Genomic DNA, 22,312 nt, shown 5'->3' with positions numbered 1-22,312 from the left:
CGTGTTGGAATCGGATCATGCCAAGTACTACAAAAAGTGTAAGGAGTTTAGAAATAGTTGCAAATGGTTGATTCTAATCACTCTTCGACAGCAGAAGGATATTTGGAAGGTCAGATGGTATAACAAACTTCATACATGTCTAGCCACGTCAATATCTAGTGGGCACAGGAAGCTTGATTATCATGTGATATTTGCTTTCATCCTTTCTATAATCAAAGCTGATGCAGTTGTGTCCATCAAGGTACTACAGAATGCGACGAAGGCACATTTTGGGTTTAGACCTATGTACAGGAAGATTTGGTTGGCTAAGTAGAAGGCCATTGCATAGATTTATGCGGATTGAGATGAGGCCTATAATGAGTTGCCAAGATGGATACTAGGTGCAGATAACGATGCCAAGTAGTATTGTAGAACTGAAGACGAGTCCTGTGCGATTTGGAGGCCAAGTTGACGAGTCATCAGCATTTCTCCACCAACCTTTTTGGTCGTTCCCACTGTGGATTGAGGCATTCAAGTATTGTAAGCCATTGGTAAGTATTGATGGGACCCACTTGTACGACAAATATCGGGGAACATTGCTGGTTGCGATTGCTCAGGATGAAAATTCTAATATCGTTCCTATTGCTTTTGCCCTAGTGGAAAGTGAAAATACAGAGTCATGGTTGTTTTTCTTGTCTCACCTACGGCAGCACGTGACTCCTTAGCCTGGCATTCTCGTGATATCATATAGGTATAATGGAATCAAGGCCACCTTGGAGGCTCCTGATGGTGGATGGCTTCCGCCTACTGCTTATGGTGCATTTTGTGTTAGGCATGTTCCAGTGAATTTCGCGCGGAGTTTCAAGGAAAATGATGTAAGGAGATTTCTAGTCAACACTGCTTACACGAAGACTGAGGCAGAGTTTGATTATTGGTTTGACATTCTTCGAAATAAAGACCCAGCCATGTATGACTGGGCCAACAGGATGGAGTATGATAAGTGGACTCAACATCGGGACGAGGGTCGTAGATTTGGCCATATGACGACAAATATATCCGAGTTTGTTAATTCGGTACTCAAGGGTGTCAGGAACCTTCCAGTTTGTTTCTTGGTGAAGTTTACTCATGGGAGATTAGCGGAGCTCTTTGTTTGTAAGGGAAGAGAGGCTGAGGCACAGTTGGGGACATGCCAGCAATTTAGTCAGCCACTGGTGAAGGCAATAGAGGCAAATTTGAAGGCATCAAGGTGATTCACGGTGACCTTGTACAATAGGAATAATTCGGAGTTTAATGTGGCCGAGACTACTCCGATAAATAACTTCTCACTTGGTACTTATAGAGTCTTATTGAGAGATCAGACATGCGATTGTGGGTACTTTTAGATTAAATTCTAACTAAACTTCTAGCACCTAGTTAATCTAACATTTAAGAATTTAATTAAATTTAAATAAATTAAATTAAATTAAATTCTTACTAAACTTCTACTGTCTAGTTAATCTAACATTTAAAACTTAACTTAAATTAAATTAAACTCTAACAAAACTTCTAACCTAGTTAAACTTCTAATATTTAAAATTTATAAATTATAACAGAATCTCTAATCACTATTCTAATTAACAGTTATTTATCACTTCTCTAACTTGCATTTATAGTTTTAAAATTTTAACAAACTACTAAATTACTACTCTAACTACCATTTGTAGTTTAAAAATTCTAATAATGCGTATAATCAAATTCTAAGCGACTTAATATCACTAACAATTCTGGTATATCTTAAAGAAAATAAATTTCATTCACTAACCTCTTCATGGATGCTACCAGCAATATGGATAACTCCGCCTAACCGATAGATACGATTCGGGTTGTCTTCTATTTTTTCAGTTTGAATATTGTGGGTTTCTTTCCTAACTTTTCTCTGGATGGTGCATTTTGGGGGGAGGAGAGATAATAAAATGTAATTCGAACCAAGTGAATTTAAATTGTATATATAAGTGTATATATATACTAAATCAAATCTATTGCATTCGATTTACCACTAGTGTACGTTACTTATAAATCGAATTCAATCAATTCAATTTACCAGGGGTATAATTTGATTTACCATGGGTCTAAATCGAAGCTCCTTATTTCGATTTACTATGAATAACTCATTTTAAATTTCAAACCATACTAAATTAAATCTTATTAAGTCAATTTATATATATACCTACTAATTTAAATTTTATTGATTCTATTTATTCCTAAAATGACTAAATCGAATGTAATAAATTCGATTTATATATAAATGTCAATCATAACATGCATGTAATATTTTTTTAGGACATTCATATATATATATATATATATATATATATATATATATATATTATAAAATAATCATTCGTATAAAATATAAATTAAATAATATATATATTTATAATAATTAATCTAACAGTATATAATATTTTTTATTTTATATAAATAATTAATTTAATAGTTAATTTTTGTTGCACATGTTGTAGAAATTAATATGATGTTATCCTTATCTAACTTTTTATGGTGAAAATGGTGTTTACTTAAAAATGCACGATGAGGGTTACTTTTGTCATTTCAGTCTCTTGGAGCTGAAGTAAAGATATCTACGCTCAGAATCAAAGTCAGAAGCAAAACCACTGCCAAGAAAGAGGGAGAGAAAAGAAATCAGAAATGGGTTAAGGCTTAGGAGAGAGAAACTGAAAAACTGAAGGAAAATATTTTTATCGCAAATTTGGAAACCAACTCAAACTCAAATTATTTGGTTCAGTTTTTATGCTCTGTAAACTCCTGCTTGCCGGTTTTTCTGTTTTTGTCATCTCATTCATCCTCATCATCATTATCTTTCTTCCAAAAAATAATTATTTAATCCCAGAAACTCTTGGAAATGAAAGGAACCGTCTTTTCTGTAAACTGATCCCATTCTTATGATTTTGTTCTTCAATTTCTACTTTTTTCTTACAATGTTGGTAGGAAGTCCAACATTCTTAACCCTGAAACTGACACGTTAAGAGTTACACCAAACGCAACCCATTCCAATATCTGCTTTTGTTAGGTAGCTACATTTCTATCACAATGGCTTCAAAATCCAGGTAACTCAAGTTCTGTTGTTTCTGGGTTTCATTTCCATTGTTTGAAGATCTGGTTTCTGGCTTCTTCTGTGAAAAGCTTCATTTTTTTATATGGTCTTTTTTGTTTGATCTGTTGTTCATTGTGGAACGTTTTTTCGACCTAAAGTTTTCACCTTTAAACCTGTGTTTAATCCCCGCTGCATTATGTGTTTGAATTTTATGTGCTTTTTTGGCTTTCTGTGTAGTTTCGACGTGAAATTTGCATATGGGTTTCACTTTGTTTTCTTCTTTTGTTTTTTTTTTTTTGTTTGGTTTTATTATTTCGTCTTGAGTTCTGAATTCTTATACACCTCATGCTTTTCTTAAAGCAATAATTTCATCACCATCTCCTAATCTCAACTCAAAAATCTTCGCTTTTGGTTCACAATTACTGAATTACTAAACCCCATTTCATTTCTCATGCTGGGTGTTTCTGTTTGTAGTGAGTTTGGTTTGGCATTGTTTTCAGATGCTGAATTTGGCCTTAGATCCATACTATATGATTTTCGCAGCTGTTTGATTCTGTTATTTATAGCTTCTGGTGTTTTATGTCATGTAATGCAGTATTGATGTGTATTGACATTATGATTGAAATTTTTGGATCTAGTTTATCTGAAACTCCCAACAAAGGAACACCGGCTACTCCCAAGAAAGCAGCATCAGCCACTCCCAAGAAAGCACCATCCACCACTCCCGGCAAAGCTGCTTCAGCCACTTCCAATAAAGCATCCCCTGCAACTCCAAGAGTGAGCAAACTCAGCAAGGGAGTTCCCAAGTCAGAAGCTGAATCACCATCGCCTCTGCAAGCTTCGCGCCTTTCTGCAGAAAGATCACCGCGAACTGTGAATTTGAAGCCCAATGTTGAGCGAAAATCACCAAGGCCGGTCACCACTCCACCTGATGTAAGTCATCTCAAATGTTGAGATGGGTCATGTTTGATTTAATGTTTAGGCGCGATTTTCCTAGATTCTGTTTTAAGATGAAGCATTTGAACTTGAAGTCTTTGAATGTTTGATTTCTCTACAGTAGTGTAATAACTAATAAGTAAACATTATTAGCCTGGTATTTGCTAGTGAATTGCTGAAGATCTTGTGGTAGTTGATAAAATGGAAAAATATATATCTTAAGTCCTTATTTGAATTTGATTCTGTACTTAAAAATATGCTTATTATGTTGTTTGATTTTTCAGAAACCACAACCACGAGCTGCTAAGGGTTCAGAGTTGCAGACCCAGTTGAATCTTGCTCAAGAAGAACTAAAGAAAGCAAAGGATCTGCTGGTTCAGGCTGAGAAAGAGAAGGCAAAAGCACTTGATCAGTTGAAAGAAGCCCAGAAGCTGGCCGAGGAAGCAAATGAGAAACTCAGAGAAGCATTGGTGGCTCAAAAGCAGGTTGAGGAGGATTGTGAGATTGAGAAGTTCCGAGCTATTGAGTTGGAACAGGCTGGAATTGAAGCTGTCCAGAAGAAGGAAGAAGAATGGAAGAAAGAGCTTGAAAATGTGAGGAGCCAGCATGCCGTGGATGTGGCTTCTCTTCTCTCCACCACTCAGGAGCTTCAGCGGGTTAAGCAAGAACTCGCCATGACTTGTGATGCAAAGAACCAGGCACTGATTCATGCTGATGAGGCAACAAAACTTGCTGAGGTTCAAGCAGAGAAAGCAGATAATCTTTCAGCCGAACTGAGGTATTTGAAAGCCTTGCTAGATTCGAAGCTGGAAACCGAGGCTAGTGAAAACCAGATTGTTTTGAAGCTAAAAACAGAGATAGAGGTTCTCAAAGAAAAAATTGAAATGGAGGCCAAAGGTTACAATGAGAAGTTGACGGAGAAAGAGAATTATATTGAACAGCTTAATGTGGAGCTTGAAGCTGCAAAGATGGCTGAATCTTATGCACATAGTATGCTTGAAGAGTGGAAAAATAAGGTTGAGGAACTAGAAATGAGAGTTGAAGAAGCAAATAAATTGGAGAGATCTGCATCGGCATCTTTGGACTCCATGACAAAACAGCTTGAAGGAAACAATGATTTGTTGAATGATGCCGAATCTGAAATCAATATTATCAAAGAGAAGGTAGCGTTGTTGGAAATGACTATCGGGAGACAAAAAGGAGATCTTGAGGACTCAGAGCAGTGCCTTCTTGTGGCTAAGGAGGAAATCCATGAAATGTCAAAGAAGGTCAAGTCTCTTGAATCTGAACTCAAAACTGTTGAGGAAGAGAAAGCCCAGGCATTGAGCAAGGAGAAGCTTGCAGAGTCAAGTGTGCAAATCCTATTAGAAGAGAAAAACAAACTCATCAATGAATTGGAGATATGTAGAGATGAAGAAGAGAAGAGCAAAATGGCAATGGAAAGCTTGGCTTCTGCATTACATGAGGTAACTGCAGAAGCTAGAGATGCGAAAGAAAAGCTTTTAGCCAACCAAGCTGAACATGAAAGCTATGGGTTGCAGGTTGAAGATTTAAAAGCCGTTTTAAAGGCTACGAATGAAAAATACGAGTCCATGCTCGATGATGCACGGCGTGAGATTGATGATCTTACATTTAGAATCGAGAATTTGAAGGAGGACAATGAGAGCTCCAAGACAGAGTGGGAGGAGAGGGAAAATCATCTAAGCAACTGCTTAAAGCAAACCAAAGAAGAGAACACGTCTCTGGGAAAAGAAATAGATAGGTTGCTTCATTTGCTTAAAGAAACTGAGGAAGAATCTAGTGCTAAGATGGAGGAAGAAGCTCAACTGAAGGAAAATCTAAAAGAAGTGGAGGCTGAGGTGATCCACCTGCAAGAATCACTGAAAGAAGCGCAGGCGGATAGCATGAAATTGAAGGAGAGTTTGTTGGATAAAGAGAATGAGTTTCAGAATGTTTTCCAGGAAAACGAAGAACTCCGAGCAAGGGAACTCGAATCTATTCAGAAGGTGCAGGAGTTATCTAAGCTGCTTGAAGAAGCTACAATTAGAAAAGACAGCAAGGATAATGAAGATCTTTCAGAGAGCGAGAAGGACTACGATTTGCTCCCTAAAGTAGTCGAATTCTCCGAGGAGAACGGACATGGACATGGACATGGAGGAGATGATGTATCGAAAGAAAACAAGTCTGAATCTCCGAAACCAGAGAATGTGAATGGAGAAGTGAAGCAAGGAAAAGATGATTCAGTAAAAGTTGAATTCAAAATGTGGGAGAGCTGCCAGATTGAGAAAAAGGAGTTATCATCAGGGAAAGAACAAGATCCTGAACCCTTTGATTCCTTTGGAGAGGAAGTTGTTGACTCAAAGAACATTGGAGTCAATGCTGCCACCGCTGTAGAGAACAAGAGTGATGGTGAAAGCCAAAACGAAAGCTCACCATCAAAGGAACAACAATTCAAGAAGAAGAAGAGATCACCACTTGGCAAGCTTGGAAGCCTGTTCAAGAAAAAGAGTGGTAGCAAATAGAACAAACAAACAACACATTTTGTTAATACTCCACTTTGGCAGTTACATATTGAACATCAAATTGTTTGCTGCACCTATTTATGGTTTTATGATGATGATCATATCTGCTTGTAATATTGTTTAGGATTTTTCTTATCTGATCACATTTTATTTCTTTTCTTCTTTTTCTTTCTGGGGTTGGCAGCAAGTTATCATTAACACAAGTGTGCACACCAAAAATAAACTGACAAACTGAGTGAGGCGATAAGCAATTGCAACTAGAAAACAGAATTGATAAGTGAATTGGCAATCCCATTTCCTACAATTTTCCTATTATAACACTACCTTATAGAGTAGCTTCAAAATAAGTAAATAAATAAATGAATAAATATTTAACTATTTACGAGCATATAAGTATATTTTCGAAAACATTCAAATTCTTCCTCGAAAATTTTAGACAGGGTATTTAGTTTTTAACAAAATTTTATTATTTAAAAGTCTTGAAAAATTATTATTGTCCAATAAATTGGTCTTTTTGTCATTGGCAATCAAATTTTTAATATTCATATTAGACAAATAAATTTTATTAAAATATTACTCTAAAGTAAATTATTCCCTTTCAAAACGATAAAGAGATTCACCTATCCAATGAAATTAATTTTCAAGGGCTTTAGAAAGAAAAAAAAAATTGTTATCCTATTAAAATATTCAAAGAACAATACTATATCACCAATAAATATTATTATTTTTTGTCAATATTTGACTAACAATATTTTTATCTATATTTACAAAAATTTTACACACAAAAAAAATATAGTTTACACCTATATTTATCAAAATTTTGTTTACATAAATAAATACAATATACATCATATTTTTTAGAATTTATATATATAAATTAATAAAATTTATTTATTAAAAATAATTTAATATTTATATTAATTAAATAATGATTAAAAATACTGAAAAAAAAAGTAAAAATTACTAGTACCAAGAGTTTCTCATATCAAAATTTGAGATTTTATTCATATATTTGAATTTGATTACTTGTTCAATGTTTGCTTAGCAGTGAAGGCAGAGAATGATAGAGTGATAATAGTAGCCAGCTGAAACCTTAATACTTAGTTGAAGTTGAACAGTGATTTTTTGGGCACACAACTGAATCTATTTGGCTTTGCCCACTCAACAAGAATTCGAACCAAATCGCACTCCCCCCCCCCCCCCCCCAATTCTTATCTATTCTTTCTTCCAGTTTTTGGCAGACGAATTTATCGATGATGTGGGCAGCGATTATCTGCGGATTGGTATTCTACAAATTGATCAAACGATTCTTCTACGACGACGACATTTTGGACGTTGAAGGATCTGATCACTCTTCTGCTCTTTTCTCCGTCGCCGATAGGTCCCTTTTCTTACTTCTCTTTCGTATTTTTTTTTCAATCTAGGGCACGAATTTCCTCAAATTTTGAGAAATTTCAATTTTTTATGAGGTTTTCAATCTCAGTACACTTAATTTTCTAGCTGGTCGAAGAATTCCACGTGACTTTAATGTTTCGCATTTCAGGGTTCAAAAGCTTTACGGAGGAAATGTTTATGTTGGTCTTCGAATTCCAGATGCTGATACTAGTTCCAGACAGAGCATTGACATCGTTCTTGTCAAAAAAGAGTACTTTCCTTTTTTGATTTTCATTTCTTGTCAATTCAATTGTTTGTTCGCTCTGACAGTGTCACTGTTCTTGTTTGATTAATGGAGAAAATGGCATACTCGTGACCCTATTTATTACTTCTTTCTGCATTTACTTGCTGAAGTTTCAAATAATCAGTTATATGATTTCATTCCTTAAATGTCTCTGTTTCTGATATTTCAGGGAGGTAGTTGTGATATCCGTGAAGAACTACTCAGGGATTTTAACAGTTAATGGGGATGGTACTTGGGCCTGTGAAAAAACAAGCAGCCATAAAGTAGAGCGTCACCCTAATCCTGTGAGGAACTGCATCTCTTAAATGTCTTTGTTGCTACAATGCTGGTTCATAGGGTGGCTTGAATCAGAAACTAATATCAGATGGTTATTAATTAGTATGAACAGGAAACTGACATGGCTTGATTGCTTTCTGTTTCCTGAACTATGTAGGTGGCAGAAGCAAGAAAGCAAGCTTCTATCCTTGAATCATATCTTGAGCAAAGAGGAGTAGCTTTACCTGAAGGATACATATCTTGTAAAGTTGTACTTCCTAACCCTAAATTATGGTATGATTTTGAAACTTGTATAATTGTTCCTATGAGCTGTGTTAAATCTCTTCTAATATTTTCAAAGGGTCACATTTTCTGACCTGTGGGTAAAAAAGATAAAATGAAAAACTTCAAATCATGTAGAAGAGAAGAAAAGTTGATGCTTGTAAAAACCAAAGACCCAAGTTTACTATTGTGAAGCTTGATGTGGTGGAATGGAATATTTGGAGTCTGTTATTTTTGCTTCTAATTTCTAAATGATGAGGCTGCGGTATTAGATAATGATAAACATGATAATAAGGAGCTAGAAGAAGATTAAGTGATAACAGTTAACATACAGGATGATGATAAATTGCATTTTGATCTATTTTGGCTTTATTTCTTAGAAGTTTTTGTTTGTTGTAATGTCATGTAAGTTGCTCGTGATAAATTGTTCTTTCTCTCTATTATTTTAACTTTCCTGTTGATGTATTTTGTGTTTCTTCATTTGTATTTGCAGTACCATTGCAGCAAGTAGTTTGCCATCTGAAGTAGTTACCCATGATGAATGGGTACAAATGAAGCCTGGACCAAAGAATATGTTTTCCGGTTGGGTAAAGAATCCCTTTCGTGCTGGGAAGAAGGATATGCAAGAATCTATTCAACAGAATCTAAATTTTGTCCTTAGCACAGCTCCAATATGGGACAGGTTAGTTCTCATTTATTTGGCATCATTTAATGCTTCCAAATCAGACTTCTTTACTAATAAAATAAATTGCTTGGCCTGCAGGTTGGAACTGAAGGCCAATAAGTACGTGTTGGGTGAGTTCCTCGAATTTAAGGGCAAGCAAGAAGATCTTCAGGCTTTGAGTCAGATTAGAAGATCTAAAGTTGAGCGTATTACAGTCCAAAAGACAAGCATGTTTGGACTAGGTAATCTTTTCGAAATAAATTATAAACTATTCTTTTGCTTTCCAATGATCTTTAGCTGTGTAAACAGTTCCTCTCTCTTACAGAGTTTATGAATTAAAATCAAGAATTGGGGTGTAAAATTTCTGAGAGAGGATAAGATTGACTTTCCTACATATTCTAACATTGACTCTTATGCACCAGTTGAACTAATAGATTATCTATAGATACCATAAGGAGGCTATATCACTGTTTATTAATGCTTATGTTATTCTTATTCCAACGTTGAATTTCATTTATATCATGGTCTCAACTGGTAGCTACCTGTCTTTAGTGGAGGGAGGCAAAGCTTTCTTTAGTTTCATTGTTATAATTTGCAGTTGCTTTGATTTGCAGCTCCTTCTAGGCTCCAAGTGTTGTATGCATTGCGCGACTATAGAACTGAAGGGGCATCAGAAGCAGAGTGGAAAGAAGTGACTGTAAGATCAAGCACTGAGATCATCTTCCAGCTTGAAAATTCTTCGAAAGTCCGAAAGTTTAAGCTCTCATCAGTGATCTCTCTGACTCTTAGCGCATGACTTCGCCCCGGTCGGAGAAAGGTTGTGCTTTTTGCTGATGGCATCCGCCAATCTCTCTCTTTCTCTTTTTGCTGAATGGATGGGATGGATACATGTATATTATACTTTAAACTTTGCATGGAATGGATTTAATAACTTAATTATGGTCACATGCATGATACAATGCCTTAGAAAATATCTGGCGTTCAAACGTTTGTTTCTTATACATAATACGTGTTACTGTGTATATTAATGAAATCAACAGTTTCATTTGCTAACTAATCCCTACTTCGTCTGGTTGAAGATATCTCCTTTGTTCGAAGAAACAAAGAAGTCAAATAAGAACGTTTGGCTATTATGAACGGAACTAATCTTTTGGTTCTTCTAGTCACACTAGTACAAATATTACATCTTATTAGTTTTATTTTTTCTAAAAATATTTTATATATATTAAAAATCAGTCATCAAATAATCAGCTATCAGAATAATCAAATTTGTTGTAATAGAATAATAAATCTGTAATATATAAATAATCAAATTTGTTTATATTAGTATAATATTTTTCTTATGAGATGTCAAATATGTATTTTATATGTTAGGACTATTTGGTAGATAGTTAATTTTTTTATATACACTTACCATTATTATTTTCCTGATCGGTTTTTTGCCTTCTCTACTGGGTCGAAATCAATAGCAAGAGTCGTACCTAACTAATAACAAAAACTATTGACTTTGTTTTATAAAAAAATGTTGATTATCATGAACACGGTATAGAAGAAAGATCATACCCACTTCACCTTTTGAGTAAATTATATCATTAAATAGATTAGATTTTCTATGTTGCTTCCTAATTAATGTGAAGGAGAAATTTTGTTGCATAAACAAAATATTTTATTAGGCAGTGTTCCCATCATTTAATAGTATGAGTAGTTAGACTTTGGTTTTGTCCCCTTTGTTTCTTTATTAGAACCTGTTTTTACTTCACAGGTCACAACATATATGAATGTGTCATTTTCAGTTGTATTCATACTTTCCATTTCGTGTCATAGTCTCTATAAAACTAATCGTTTGATATATTCACTCACTTTTGCCCGTTCTTCAAGTTTCAACTTAAGTCTTCATTCTATTTAACTAATTAATCTATTTATTTTCTCTACCTCTTTTTTCTCAGGCACATAAAAAGTGAAACAGGTAAATATAATTACTGTATTTTATATTAAAAAATAGATAAATGATTACATCATAGGGCCTAAAGTCTGTAAATCATTAATTATAATAATCTACATGGCGTACAAGTCCGTATCATTATACAATGGAAGTTCCTATAAAATGTGAATGAAAAGATAGAAGAGAAAAAAAAATTATATCCATGGTCAAATAATAATACATATGAAACATATATAATATACCTAAATGAAACAATATGTTGATCCTACAGAACAATGATACAATCCCATTATTATTGCCTTGATATATATTATAAACATCAAATTATGTGATCTTCATTGGACTGTCGACCATGGCTGGTTAGATTGTTGGCTACAAAATAAACAGATAAAGTAAAAAAAAAAAGAGAGAAAAATAAGTTAGCTATATAAAATTTATATAATAAATAATCAGATAAATTAGAGAAACAAAATTTTTGTTTCATTACCAAATTAATCACTATATTTATATATATTTTATCCAATACTTAATTATCAACCTTCTTATAACAATGTAGCATAGTTGTTAAAAAAAAATAAGAACAATAAGTGCAAGTGGAGATTTTTTTAATTGGGTTATACTAGGTAACTAATAATTTTTTTGAACAATATGAACAACTACCAATAAAATCAAAACACATTATACTTCCAAATTACCCACTCAAAATCTTAATATTAGAATAATCATCCGCACATATAATGAAATGAACATCCGATATATCCATTGTTCACATTGTTTAGTATTTTCATTGTCTTTCTATAATTTTCCTAATTAAAAATAGACACATAAAATATAATAAAAAGAAGGGAAATTAAAGCAAATAAATAAACTAAACTTACTCAATGAAATCTTTCCAATACGCATCATTTGGATCCACATCCATGAAATCTCCCCAAATTTCAAAGGTGGAATTACTGTTAATAATATTATTATTATTATTCTTGGTTGGAGAAGAAGAAGAACGTTCAGGTGAGGCTGAAACTGAAACCAGATTTGGAAGTGAACTTGATGGTGTGACTGTAGTAGTAGCATTTGTTGAACCAAATTGTTCGTCAAAATTCTGAGACTCACTGCAATTACTGCTATTATTATTGTTTCTGCTACCATTCATCATCGTCATCATCATCTGTTGTTGATCAAAGTTTTGGAACTGATTCTGAGAGGAAGAAGCAGCTGAATTTGAAGCATTATAAATAATGTTATGAAGGGTAGAATGGTCATTTACATTCAACCCTAAACCTTCATAAAGAAGAGTATCTGGCAGTGATAATGATGAGAAAGATGATCCAAGATTATTGAGTAAATTTGAGGGTGCAGGAGGCATGGGTTGAAGCATGTTTTGAAGGCTTAGAGCAGTGTTGATTTGATGATTAGGGTTTGTGAAAGTGGTGACAATGTTAGCAGCAGCAAGAATGTGTTGCAGATTGGTAAGGAGATTAAGGTGATCTGTTCTTGGACGGTGTGTCATTGGATCTAATCCCATTTGAAGAAGCTTCTTTTTCAAATGTGTGTTCCAGAAATTCTTTATTTCATTATCTGTTCTCCCTGGCAAATGACTTGCTATTGCTGCCCACCTATCATCAATAATAATCACTTCATTATTTATGTAATTAATTCATAAAGTTTATATAATATAAGAAAAAATTTAGAGAGCTAATTATAATATAAGTTAATTAAGTCATTTTTTTATTTTTTATTTTAAAATTCAAAAAATTAGAATAATAAAAGTTGTTTTTTTTGTAATATTTTTTTTTTCAATTAGTTGACTTCACTCTTGATTGATTTTCTAACAAATTCATGATATAAAAATAAGAATTTTGTATAATCATGTAATTAGATTCATGCGTTTAAATAACTTGTTTAAGTAAGAAATTCTAAAACTAATTTCTTTGCTAATATAACAATAATACACAATTTATTTACTAATAATGTTTAAAAAATAATAAAAAATCAATTCAAATAACTTAAAATTATTTTATTTAATATTTATTAATTATCATTAAGATAATTATATAATTTTAAATATAATAAATATATAACTATAAACATTATATACATAAAATTATAAATATTATATTAAATAAAATAATTTTAGTTATTATTATTATTATTATTATTATTATTATTATTATTATTATTATTATTATTATTATTATTATTATTATTATTATTATTTAGACTGTTGGTACATGGAAAATTAAATTCTTAAAGTAGGGATAGTTTAGTCCAAAATGCTAATAATTAAATTGAAAAGGTTGTTTTCATTGCTAAGTACCTCTTTAAGTATGTCAATTTGAAAAGACAAACTGCTATCAATTTATTTGATCTAAATTGATAGTTATATATTTTGAAAGAGTGAAATTTAGAAATTACTTGTTGCCAAGAACTGCATGCAAGTTGATGATGAGTTGTTCTTCTTCATCAGAGAACTTTCCACGTTTGATATCAGGTCTGAGGTAATTAGTCCACCTTAATCTGCAACTCTTGCCGCATCTGTTCAATCCAGCAAGCTTTGGAAGGGCTCTCCAACTTCCATGGCCATGTCTCTGAATGTAATCAACCAATATCTTGTCCTCTTCTGGTGTCCATGGCCCCTTCTTCAATCCACTTTCATCACTGCTTCCTGTTCTTCCCATCATCACTATTTAATGTTCCATATACATAAATATTGTTAGAAATATATAACATAAAGTGTACAATCATGTATATCATAGGGTGTACAGTTTCCATTAAAAAAAAAAAAAGAAGAAGAAAGCGCAAGAATCCAAACCTTTGATCAATGTAAGTGAAGTGGTGGTGGAAGATAGAAAGTTGTAAATTGTAATGGTTGGAAAACTTGAAGATTTACCAGACAAGTTAAGTTGTTAATTGTCTCCTCTCTCTCTTAATATATAGACATAATATATAGGGTAGTGATGAATGAAGTTTGGAAATTTCAATGTTATATCTCACTGACTTTTTTGTCTTGTCAGGATATATAGCAAATTCCAAGTTTGTCCTCTCTATATGTTTCTGATTACATACAAATTTTATATGATAATGACCTTATTAATTACTTGAAGGACCAACTCTGAGACACTATCATTAATAAGGTGAGAAACGTATATAATCACCAATGCACTTTATTTTGGTAAAAATTCACCGACAGTTATTTTTTTTTTTTAAGTTGATATGGTTAAAAATTGTTAAACAATAATTTTAGTTAAATTTATTAAATTATTTAATTATTTTTAAATATTTATTTTGCATGAAAATAACTTTATGAAAATATATTTTTCTTAGAATCATGGCATGCAGAAAATAGAATTAGAATGATAAAGCAATGTTCAATGGATAAGAATGTATATTATTATGTAATGTAATAACCTACGTATATGGTTCAGAATTTCAACGTAAGCTTATATAGTAGGTAGCAAGATAAGACATATATATATATATATGCTTGCTTATATGCATGCATGTATGATGATAAGTTAAGCATCGTTGATTTCTATCTTGTCTACATGGCAGAGGCTAAGAAAGAACACGTCAGCAACAACAACGAACTTAAACTACCAACAATGGGGTAGGTTTCCACGTGTCAACCTCACATTTTTCATGGCCCATTTCGAGAGACGAAATTTTCCCTTTGTAAATATCGATCGATATGTGTGTGTGCATGTAACATGTATATAATGTATTTATAATAACGTTTACAATTAGAACTATATAATTAACATATGTTTCGTGTGTCATGCAAACTATATACATAATCTGTCAGGTCCACAACTAAATCCTAACACATTATTCCTAACGAATCCATCATGTGTAACAAAACACATACATATGTGTCATGCTCTACTTGGGTAAGCGTTACCCTTTACATTTTTTTTTTAAAGCTCCTACGTGTATATTATTGGTAGCTGTGTTATACTTGATAGAGCGGCGTTGCAGAAAAGGGCAAGGATGACATATATAGGGATGGAAACCGGCAGGGTGGGGAGGGGAATATCTTTCCACTTCCTGTTTTTGTTTCTAATTTTGTTCTTCGTCTCCCGTTTTAATTTTTGCGGTAGAAAAATATAGTCTTCTGTCTCTATTTTTTACGAATCTCCATTTTATGTGAGACCTATTTTTCATCTTCTTATATTAATTATGGAAAAGTATTTGGAAACAAAAGGTTATCAGCCAAAAACTAAACAAAACCACATTAATTTATATTAATAATTAATTTTAAATTTTTTAAATTTAAAATTTAAAAAATTTAAAATTCATTAACTAAACCTAATTGAAATCTATAAAAACATTCATCTTCTCTCTCACATTAACCTACCCACCTCTAATAATCACACGCACAAACCTCTCTCTCCGTCAAGCTCTCTCCGCCTCCTTACCGCAACCCACTCTTCCAATGGCTTCCACTTCTATTTTGTAGCAGTGAACATAACATTCCGAAACACAGCAGGGCCAAGCAAGCACCAAGCAGTTGCCCTTAGAAGCGGAGCCGACTTATCAGCCTTCTACATGTGCAGCTTCGAGAGCTACCATGACACACTTTACGCCCATTCCATGCGTCAATTCTACAGCGACTGTCACATTTATGGCACCGTTATTTTATTTTCGGTAACGCCGCCGTAGTCTTCCAAAATTGCAACATCTTCCCCCGCCTCCCTATGACCGGCCAATTCAACTCAATTACCGCACAAGGCAGAACCGATCCCAACCAAAATATCGGAATCTCCATACACAACGCAACGATTCGACCGGCTGAAGATTTGGCCCCTTGCGTTGGTGTTGTGAAAACGTACCTTGGTAGGCCGTGGAAGCAATACTCGAGGACGGTTTTATCGAAAAATATAAAAAAAACATCTTAATACTTAACAAGAGAAATATCTAATTATATTTTAGCAAAAATAATTAACTATCTATAAAATTTTTAAAGAAATAGACACGTTCACATTTGCAATACAAAAAAATTCGAAAAATATATAAAAGAACATCCATTTAGTATGAAAAAGAAACATTCTGATACTTAACAGAAGAAACATCCATATATATTAACTCGTATAAATTTTGGATTCACCAAAGATATTTTGACTGGTTTTTGGCTAATACCCTTTTGGTTCCCTAACATTGCTCATTAATTATTTATATAAAAATTTTAGTAAAAAATTTAAAAAAATAAAAAAATATTATTATAACATACAAAGATACAACCACACAGCAATAAAAAAGGGAAAATAACGCTGCGATAAGAGACAATAAGACAGTGAATGATGACCACACGATTAGTACTAAACACGAGTGACGAGGAATATCATTGTAACACTATAAAAAAATGGGATTTATGAGTTCTGATTTTTTGGGGTGACTGAAGAATAAGACGGGACAGTATTAGTGTTACGAAGAGAAGGAAAAACACTTTTAAAATTAGGATTAGGTTTTTTAATATATATATATATATATATATATATATATATATATATATATATATTATGTGAGATGACTAAAAAAATTATATCAAAAATAAATTATTAAAAATATTTAAATAAATTTAATATTTCGTAGATTAGCGGAAACAGGACGCGGATCTTCGTTTGGGTCCTCACGTCTTCTTCGGAAGAATTTTGATCCTCCATCTTTATTTTCATGAAAAAATTCTTTGTCTTCAAATTTTCATTTGGGGCGGTCTCTGTAGAAATCCTCACACTTCAAAAAATTTTGTCATCTTTAAACATATATAATAATACAAAAAATCTACCTTAATACTTTTAAACTAATCTTTTTAAATATTATTGACTAACTACGGACAAAAATAGTAGATTATATTGGTCCTATAATATTGTTATATAATAAAATATATGTTCGATATACCTCATGTTAATAACTTAAGGTTCGAAAAAGGATTTTATTGTAATATAAATAATAAAAATGTTAGTTGTACACTAAAATTAGCCATTAAAATTAGCTATTAATGTATTTGTATATAAATATATGTGTAGTTTAATTTATTTTTAATGTGTATTTATATTTTAACATATATTTTATACTAGTGGTTGATTTTGATGACTGATTTTAATGTACATGTAGTATTACTTTATAAATAATTTAACCTAATAATTATACTAATAATTGTTTTTGTGATTGAATCAATAATTTAGAATTTATAACTTTAAAGTCATAGAGATAATATATGTTAATGTATTTTTTTTACATACATATATTTAATTATATAATGTTATATATATCGATAAAAAAATATATTTGACTTTATAGTGGAAACTTCAAAAATCAAAACACAAGATAGGAGTATAATTAAAATCTTTGTATCAATTCAGTTAGGTGGCTACAGTAGAGAAAATTTTATTTAGCCCCATGAACATTATTTCATGGATGTCGATAAATTAATGAAAGAAGGTAGTGAAAGTAGGATGAAGACCTTAACCTCATTGTCTTTTATATGTATGTATCTTAGACTTTGCGAAGTCAAAGTTTCTATAACGATGGAAACGTTGTCAATAGGATGGAAAACAAAGAGAAAAAAAAGAATAATAATCATGTCAAGTATACATAAAAAATTAATCAATAAATTAATTATTTGTATAGAATATATATTAAAATATAAAATATATATTAAAAATAAATTAAATACTATATATATATTTATACACAAAAGCTAAGGCATATGCAGCAGCTTTCTGTTCAATCATATTAGGTATTACAAGTGAAAATCATTTGCATAAAACCTTATTTAATTTAAATTTCAAAGGAAATAATCATGACACATTTAGTTTATTTAGTATATGGTCCGACCCTCCTCATATGCGTATCTCGTAGTAGGAATTATTATGTAATGCCCTATTTTCTTTGGTCTAATCCATATCCATGAGTTCTAAATTCTAATTGAGCAATAATTATGCCTCTGCCCTTTTATATGTTAGGTGGGGTGAGAATAACTTTGAAGAATAATATCTTAGTAGTACGACTAGCTTTTTTTTTTCAATTTTTTATTACATTAATTTAAAAAATAATTAAAATAAATACTTTTAAATAAATTTATTATTTTTTTAATTTAAATACAAATCTACAAAAACAGATTACCTAAAATTAAAATTTAAAATATAAAATTTAAATCTTATAAAGACTAAAATATTTTAAATAAAAACTTTAAAATATTTTAAATTAAATTTTTACAATAAAACCTTCTCTCAATAAAAATTTAGAGTTGTGTTCGTCTTCCCCTCCTTATTTGTCGCCGCGTTCATCTTATCTCGGGCCACGCATCTTTTCCGCGACGATATCTTCCATCGGCGATGTACACCTATTTCAGCAATGTGCACCTCCCCGTGTCTTTTCTGTCGACTTATTGCCTCTTCCGTTAACGAATCTAATGAATCTCACCTCCTTCGAATTTGTGAATGTGTGTATGTGTGGTTAGTAGAGTTTTTTGTGATTCATCTATTCATTATGTGTCTATTATATTTAATTTAGATGTTTTGTGTTAAGGATTTTTTTTGTTATTTCTTTCACAATTTTTAGGTGAGTATAGAATTCTTTTTTTCTTTTTTTAATAATAAAAACTTTTATTTTTTTAATTCATGCATAATATTAAATGTGTGTTTATGGTGGTTTTTTTATGTATTTGTGTTGAGAATTTTTTTTACATAATTCTATTTATGTGGAATTTGTAATATTAATATAATTTAGATGTACGAATATTAATTTTGGATGTGTTTAGTTTTATTCAAAGAGAGAAAGTTGCATGATGCCCCTGCTGTATGAGCGAGAGACGGAGAGAGCACGAGAAAAAATACAGTGATAAACTGATGACGATGATCTTAGGATAGAGAGAAGAAAAACTAAAATAAATATTTTATTATATTAATAGAAAGTTAAAGAATATTTAGTTGATAAAGTTTAAACTAAATCTAATTAACAACTTGTTTATCCAAAAAATAAGAATAAATTAAAATTTTAAAAATAATTAAATAATATTATTTAAATTAAAAGATCGAACAAAAACTGAATTTCAAAGGATATGTAATATTTTTGTATACTATATTTTTCAATTGTAACAACTCATGATGATATATACTATACATTAAAATTCTTAAAGGTCGACGCTTGCTAAAGACTACTGTATGGTACGGTAGTGCCATTGATTATAATAAGGTACATGCTTAATTTATTAATAATGGAATCAACTCTTCTTTTTCTCAATATCAAAATATCAATTATTTTTTAAAAATTATTTGTTTATTTTAAATTCTAAACACTAATTATTATCTGTACTTACTACTTATTATTATTTATTTGTGTTCCCAATGCTATATATTCTCTATTTGAACTACCAATATTATAATGTATAATAGAAATTTAATTATCTTTAATACAATGCATCTTAGTAGTTTTAAATTAATCTCTAACTAATCTGGAGTGTTTCCGTAAGATTTTTTTTTTTTCCTTTTAATAATTTACATCCGATCCACTTTTTGATACCTTCCCACATCCATTGACCCTGATATTATGTAGGACACAATAATGCAATATATTGTAAATGCAATGAATAAATATTGAAGGAAGTAATAAGTAATCAATCATATGGTTTAAATTTAGATATAATTATTTTTTTAGTTTTTATAATTTTATTAAATTTGTAATTAAATTTTTATATTTTTTAATTTTATAATTAGATTTTTATTAATATATATAAAAAATATTAAATTTAATAAAAATATTATTTATAGACTAAAATCAGTCATTAAAATCAACTACTAATGTATTTATGTATAAATATATGTGTAGTTTAATATATTTTTAATGTGTACTTATATTTTAACATATATTTTATACTGATGACTGATTTTAATAACTGATTTTAATGTACACATAACATAATTCTAAATTTAAATGAATATTTTTTTATAAATTAAAAATATTTATAATTAAAAATTAATTAAATATTTGACAATATATTTTAAAAAATATTCTATTAATTTTAATATTTTAATATTAAAATTTTTTATAAAATTAAAAATAATATAAAAATTTAATTAAAAAATTATAAAGATTTAATTATAAATTTAATGATAATTAAACTTTAAATATAAAAGAAGCTTCGAGACGTAAACAAGTCACTGCCCATGTCACTGCCTTCTACGAATGTCAAACATCATTATTAATTTATAATTCAACAAATAGATTTAAAAGAAATTAAAAATGATAGTAATATATACGAAATCATTTAAATAAAGATATCTAAAATATTTTTAAAATTTTTTTTTAATAATTAAAATTTAATATATATATATATAACTAATTAAATTGTGTTATTTTTATTAAAATTTGATCAGATAAATTAATTTAACCAAAAAATTGGTGAATTAAATCTTAAATTGGTCTAAATTAATATTTTTACAATATTCTTATTAATTATAGAGAATGACTCAAATATTTTTATTATATATATATAAATATATATATTTTGAGAACTCTAAATTTTAACCATTTTTTTTTCTTTCTGTGTCGTCATAGAATTAAAATTTAGGGTTTTCAATATATATATATATATAAATAATAGAAATATTTTAATCATTTTTTATAATAGAAATATTATAATTATTTTCTATAAAAAATATTAATTTAAACCGATTTAAGGTTTGATTTATCAATTTTTTGACTAAATCGATTTGTCCGATCTAATTAATCGATTACATATGTTAAATTTTAATTATTAAAAAATATTTAAAAAAAATATATTTTGTGATTTCCAATATATATTTGTATACATTGACATATATTCTATCAAATAAATATAATCACTATATCTTAGCGCAATCATGAGCTGTTTAAGAATTACCGAATCATCCTGCTTGAACCACATGCATGCACAATGTGATATTGGAGTTTCTTCTCAATTTACCATATTTTTTCCCAATTAATAATTATTATATTCTTTTAAAAAAACATTCTTTTAATTTTTACTGCATCTACTATTTTGTTTACTGATTATTAGTTAAAAAAAAAAGGGGTTGATTCTAATCCCAAGCAAAACCGATATAATATTAAGCTCAAGCTCTTGGTCAATATACATACTAAACCTTGTCGAAACAGTTTTGACCGCTATACAAGATTGAACATATAAAAATATATATACTAGTGAAGTAGGACTTGTATTTGATATTGTTTTCTTACTGTAAAACTACTACGAGTACTATTATATTCATGAGTGAATCCAAATTCTAAAAGGAAGACAGGCTATAGCTAGACTTAGACAGTCAACTGATGAAATCCACTCGTAATAAATTTGGATTCGATACACACATGATGAAGTTTTAAACCTAGTATATTGTCATTTTAGAGGGGTTTTAAATTTTAATTTGCAAAATATCAATACAACAATTTATACTAAAAGTGTCAATTAATGTGAAAAAAAAAAATCCTAGGTGTTGGATATAAATTATTATATAAAGCGCTTCATAAGGGAGAGGAGCATTTTGTTGGAGCTGTTTATAAAAATATTGTAACTATGTATTTGTTTCTAGACACATTGAACAGTGTGGGAGTCACCATCATTCATGGTACAATTAGTCAATGTGGGGGTTAAAGGGATGGTAGACCTTAGTGTTGTTGCTAGGTTTTCTCCCAACATGACCTCATTATCCATTTTCACAAGCCACTTTAATTTGTTTAGGTTTTGCTTGTTTCCCCTTGTAAGTATTTTATCTCTGCTAATAATCAATTAAGCAATGAAAACCCTTTTCCTTCTAAAAGGTTTCGTGTAAATGGAATATTTTACCAATGTCAATAACAAGATCTACCATGTGTTACTTGTTGAGTTTGATTTCTTTGAATAGTTAGTTAGTTAGTTTGCTTAATATATACAAGCTATTACTTGTAAACTTCATACATGCTTATTGCTACAAATAGACACATTTCGTTAAAT

The 22,312-nt window shown here is 30.5% G+C and overlaps 3 protein-coding genes across 3 annotated transcripts; 2 read left to right on the top strand and 1 right to left on the bottom strand.

Moving 5' to 3' along the window:
* Positions 1-2,615: 2,615 nt before the first annotated feature.
* Positions 2,616-6,686, top strand: LOC107643200 (WEB family protein At3g02930, chloroplastic). The gene is made up of 3 exons (XM_016346779.3): positions 2,616-3,083; positions 3,709-4,003; positions 4,291-6,686. Exons 1-3 carry the CDS (start codon positions 3,067-3,069, stop codon positions 6,526-6,528), a joined length of 2,550 nt encoding a protein of 849 aa, XP_016202265.1. The 5' UTR covers positions 2,616-3,066; the 3' UTR covers positions 6,529-6,686.
* Positions 6,687-7,510: 824 nt separating this feature from the next.
* LOC107643199 (plasma protein) lies at positions 7,511-10,460 on the top strand. The gene is made up of 7 exons (XM_016346778.3): positions 7,511-7,909; positions 8,072-8,173; positions 8,376-8,490; positions 8,640-8,755; positions 9,237-9,425; positions 9,507-9,649; positions 10,022-10,460. Exons 1-7 carry the CDS (start codon positions 7,782-7,784, stop codon positions 10,201-10,203), a joined length of 975 nt encoding a protein of 324 aa, XP_016202264.1. The 5' UTR covers positions 7,511-7,781; the 3' UTR covers positions 10,204-10,460.
* Positions 10,461-11,514: 1,054 nt separating this feature from the next.
* On the bottom strand, positions 11,515-14,274 carry LOC107641741 (transcription factor MYB41). Its single transcript, XM_016345214.3, has 4 exons — positions 14,159-14,274; positions 13,762-14,029; positions 12,228-12,962; positions 11,515-11,721 (listed from the first exon to the last, which is right to left on the bottom strand). The coding sequence occupies exons 2-4, from the start codon at positions 14,025-14,027 to the stop codon at positions 11,685-11,687; spliced, it is 1,038 nt and encodes a 345-aa protein (XP_016200700.1). The 5' UTR covers positions 14,028-14,029; positions 14,159-14,274; the 3' UTR covers positions 11,515-11,684.
* Positions 14,275-22,312: the final 8,038 nt, after the last annotated feature.

This window comes from Arachis ipaensis, chromosome B5 (genome assembly GCF_059453495.1).
Source record: "Arachis ipaensis isolate K30076 ecotype BB chromosome B5, ASM5945349v1, whole genome shotgun sequence".
In the NCBI taxonomy this organism is placed as follows: Eukaryota; Viridiplantae; Streptophyta; class Magnoliopsida; order Fabales; family Fabaceae; genus Arachis; species Arachis ipaensis.
Note: the sequence above shows the minus strand (reverse complement) of the source record. Positions and strands in the feature narration are given on the sequence as shown.

Excerpts from the sequence above, each read along its gene's own strand:
- LOC107643199 (XM_016346778.3), top strand. The coding sequence starts at position 7,782 with ATGATGTGGGCAGCGATTATCTGCGGATTGGTATTCTACAAATTGATC. Across the intron at positions 7,910-8,071 it reads CTTTTCTCCGTCGCCGATAG|GGTTCAAAAGCTTTACGGAG; the intron begins GTCCCTTTTCTT and ends TTCGCATTTCAG. Across the intron at positions 8,174-8,375 it reads ATCGTTCTTGTCAAAAAAGA|GGAGGTAGTTGTGATATCCG; the intron begins GTACTTTCCTTT and ends CTGATATTTCAG.
- LOC107641741 (XM_016345214.3), bottom strand. The coding sequence starts at position 14,027 with ATGATGGGAAGAACAGGAAGCAGTGATGAAAGTGGATTGAAGAAGGGG. Across the intron at positions 12,963-13,761 it reads CATGCAGTTCTTGGCAACAA|GTGGGCAGCAATAGCAAGTC; the intron begins GTAATTTCTAAA and ends TATTGATGATAG. Across the intron at positions 11,722-12,227 it reads TATTGGAAAGATTTCATTGA|CCAACAATCTAACCAGCCAT; the intron begins GTAAGTTTAGTT and ends TTTATTTTGTAG.
- LOC107643200 (XM_016346779.3), top strand. Across the intron at positions 4,004-4,290 it reads CGGTCACCACTCCACCTGAT|AAACCACAACCACGAGCTGC; the intron begins GTAAGTCATCTC and ends TTGATTTTTCAG.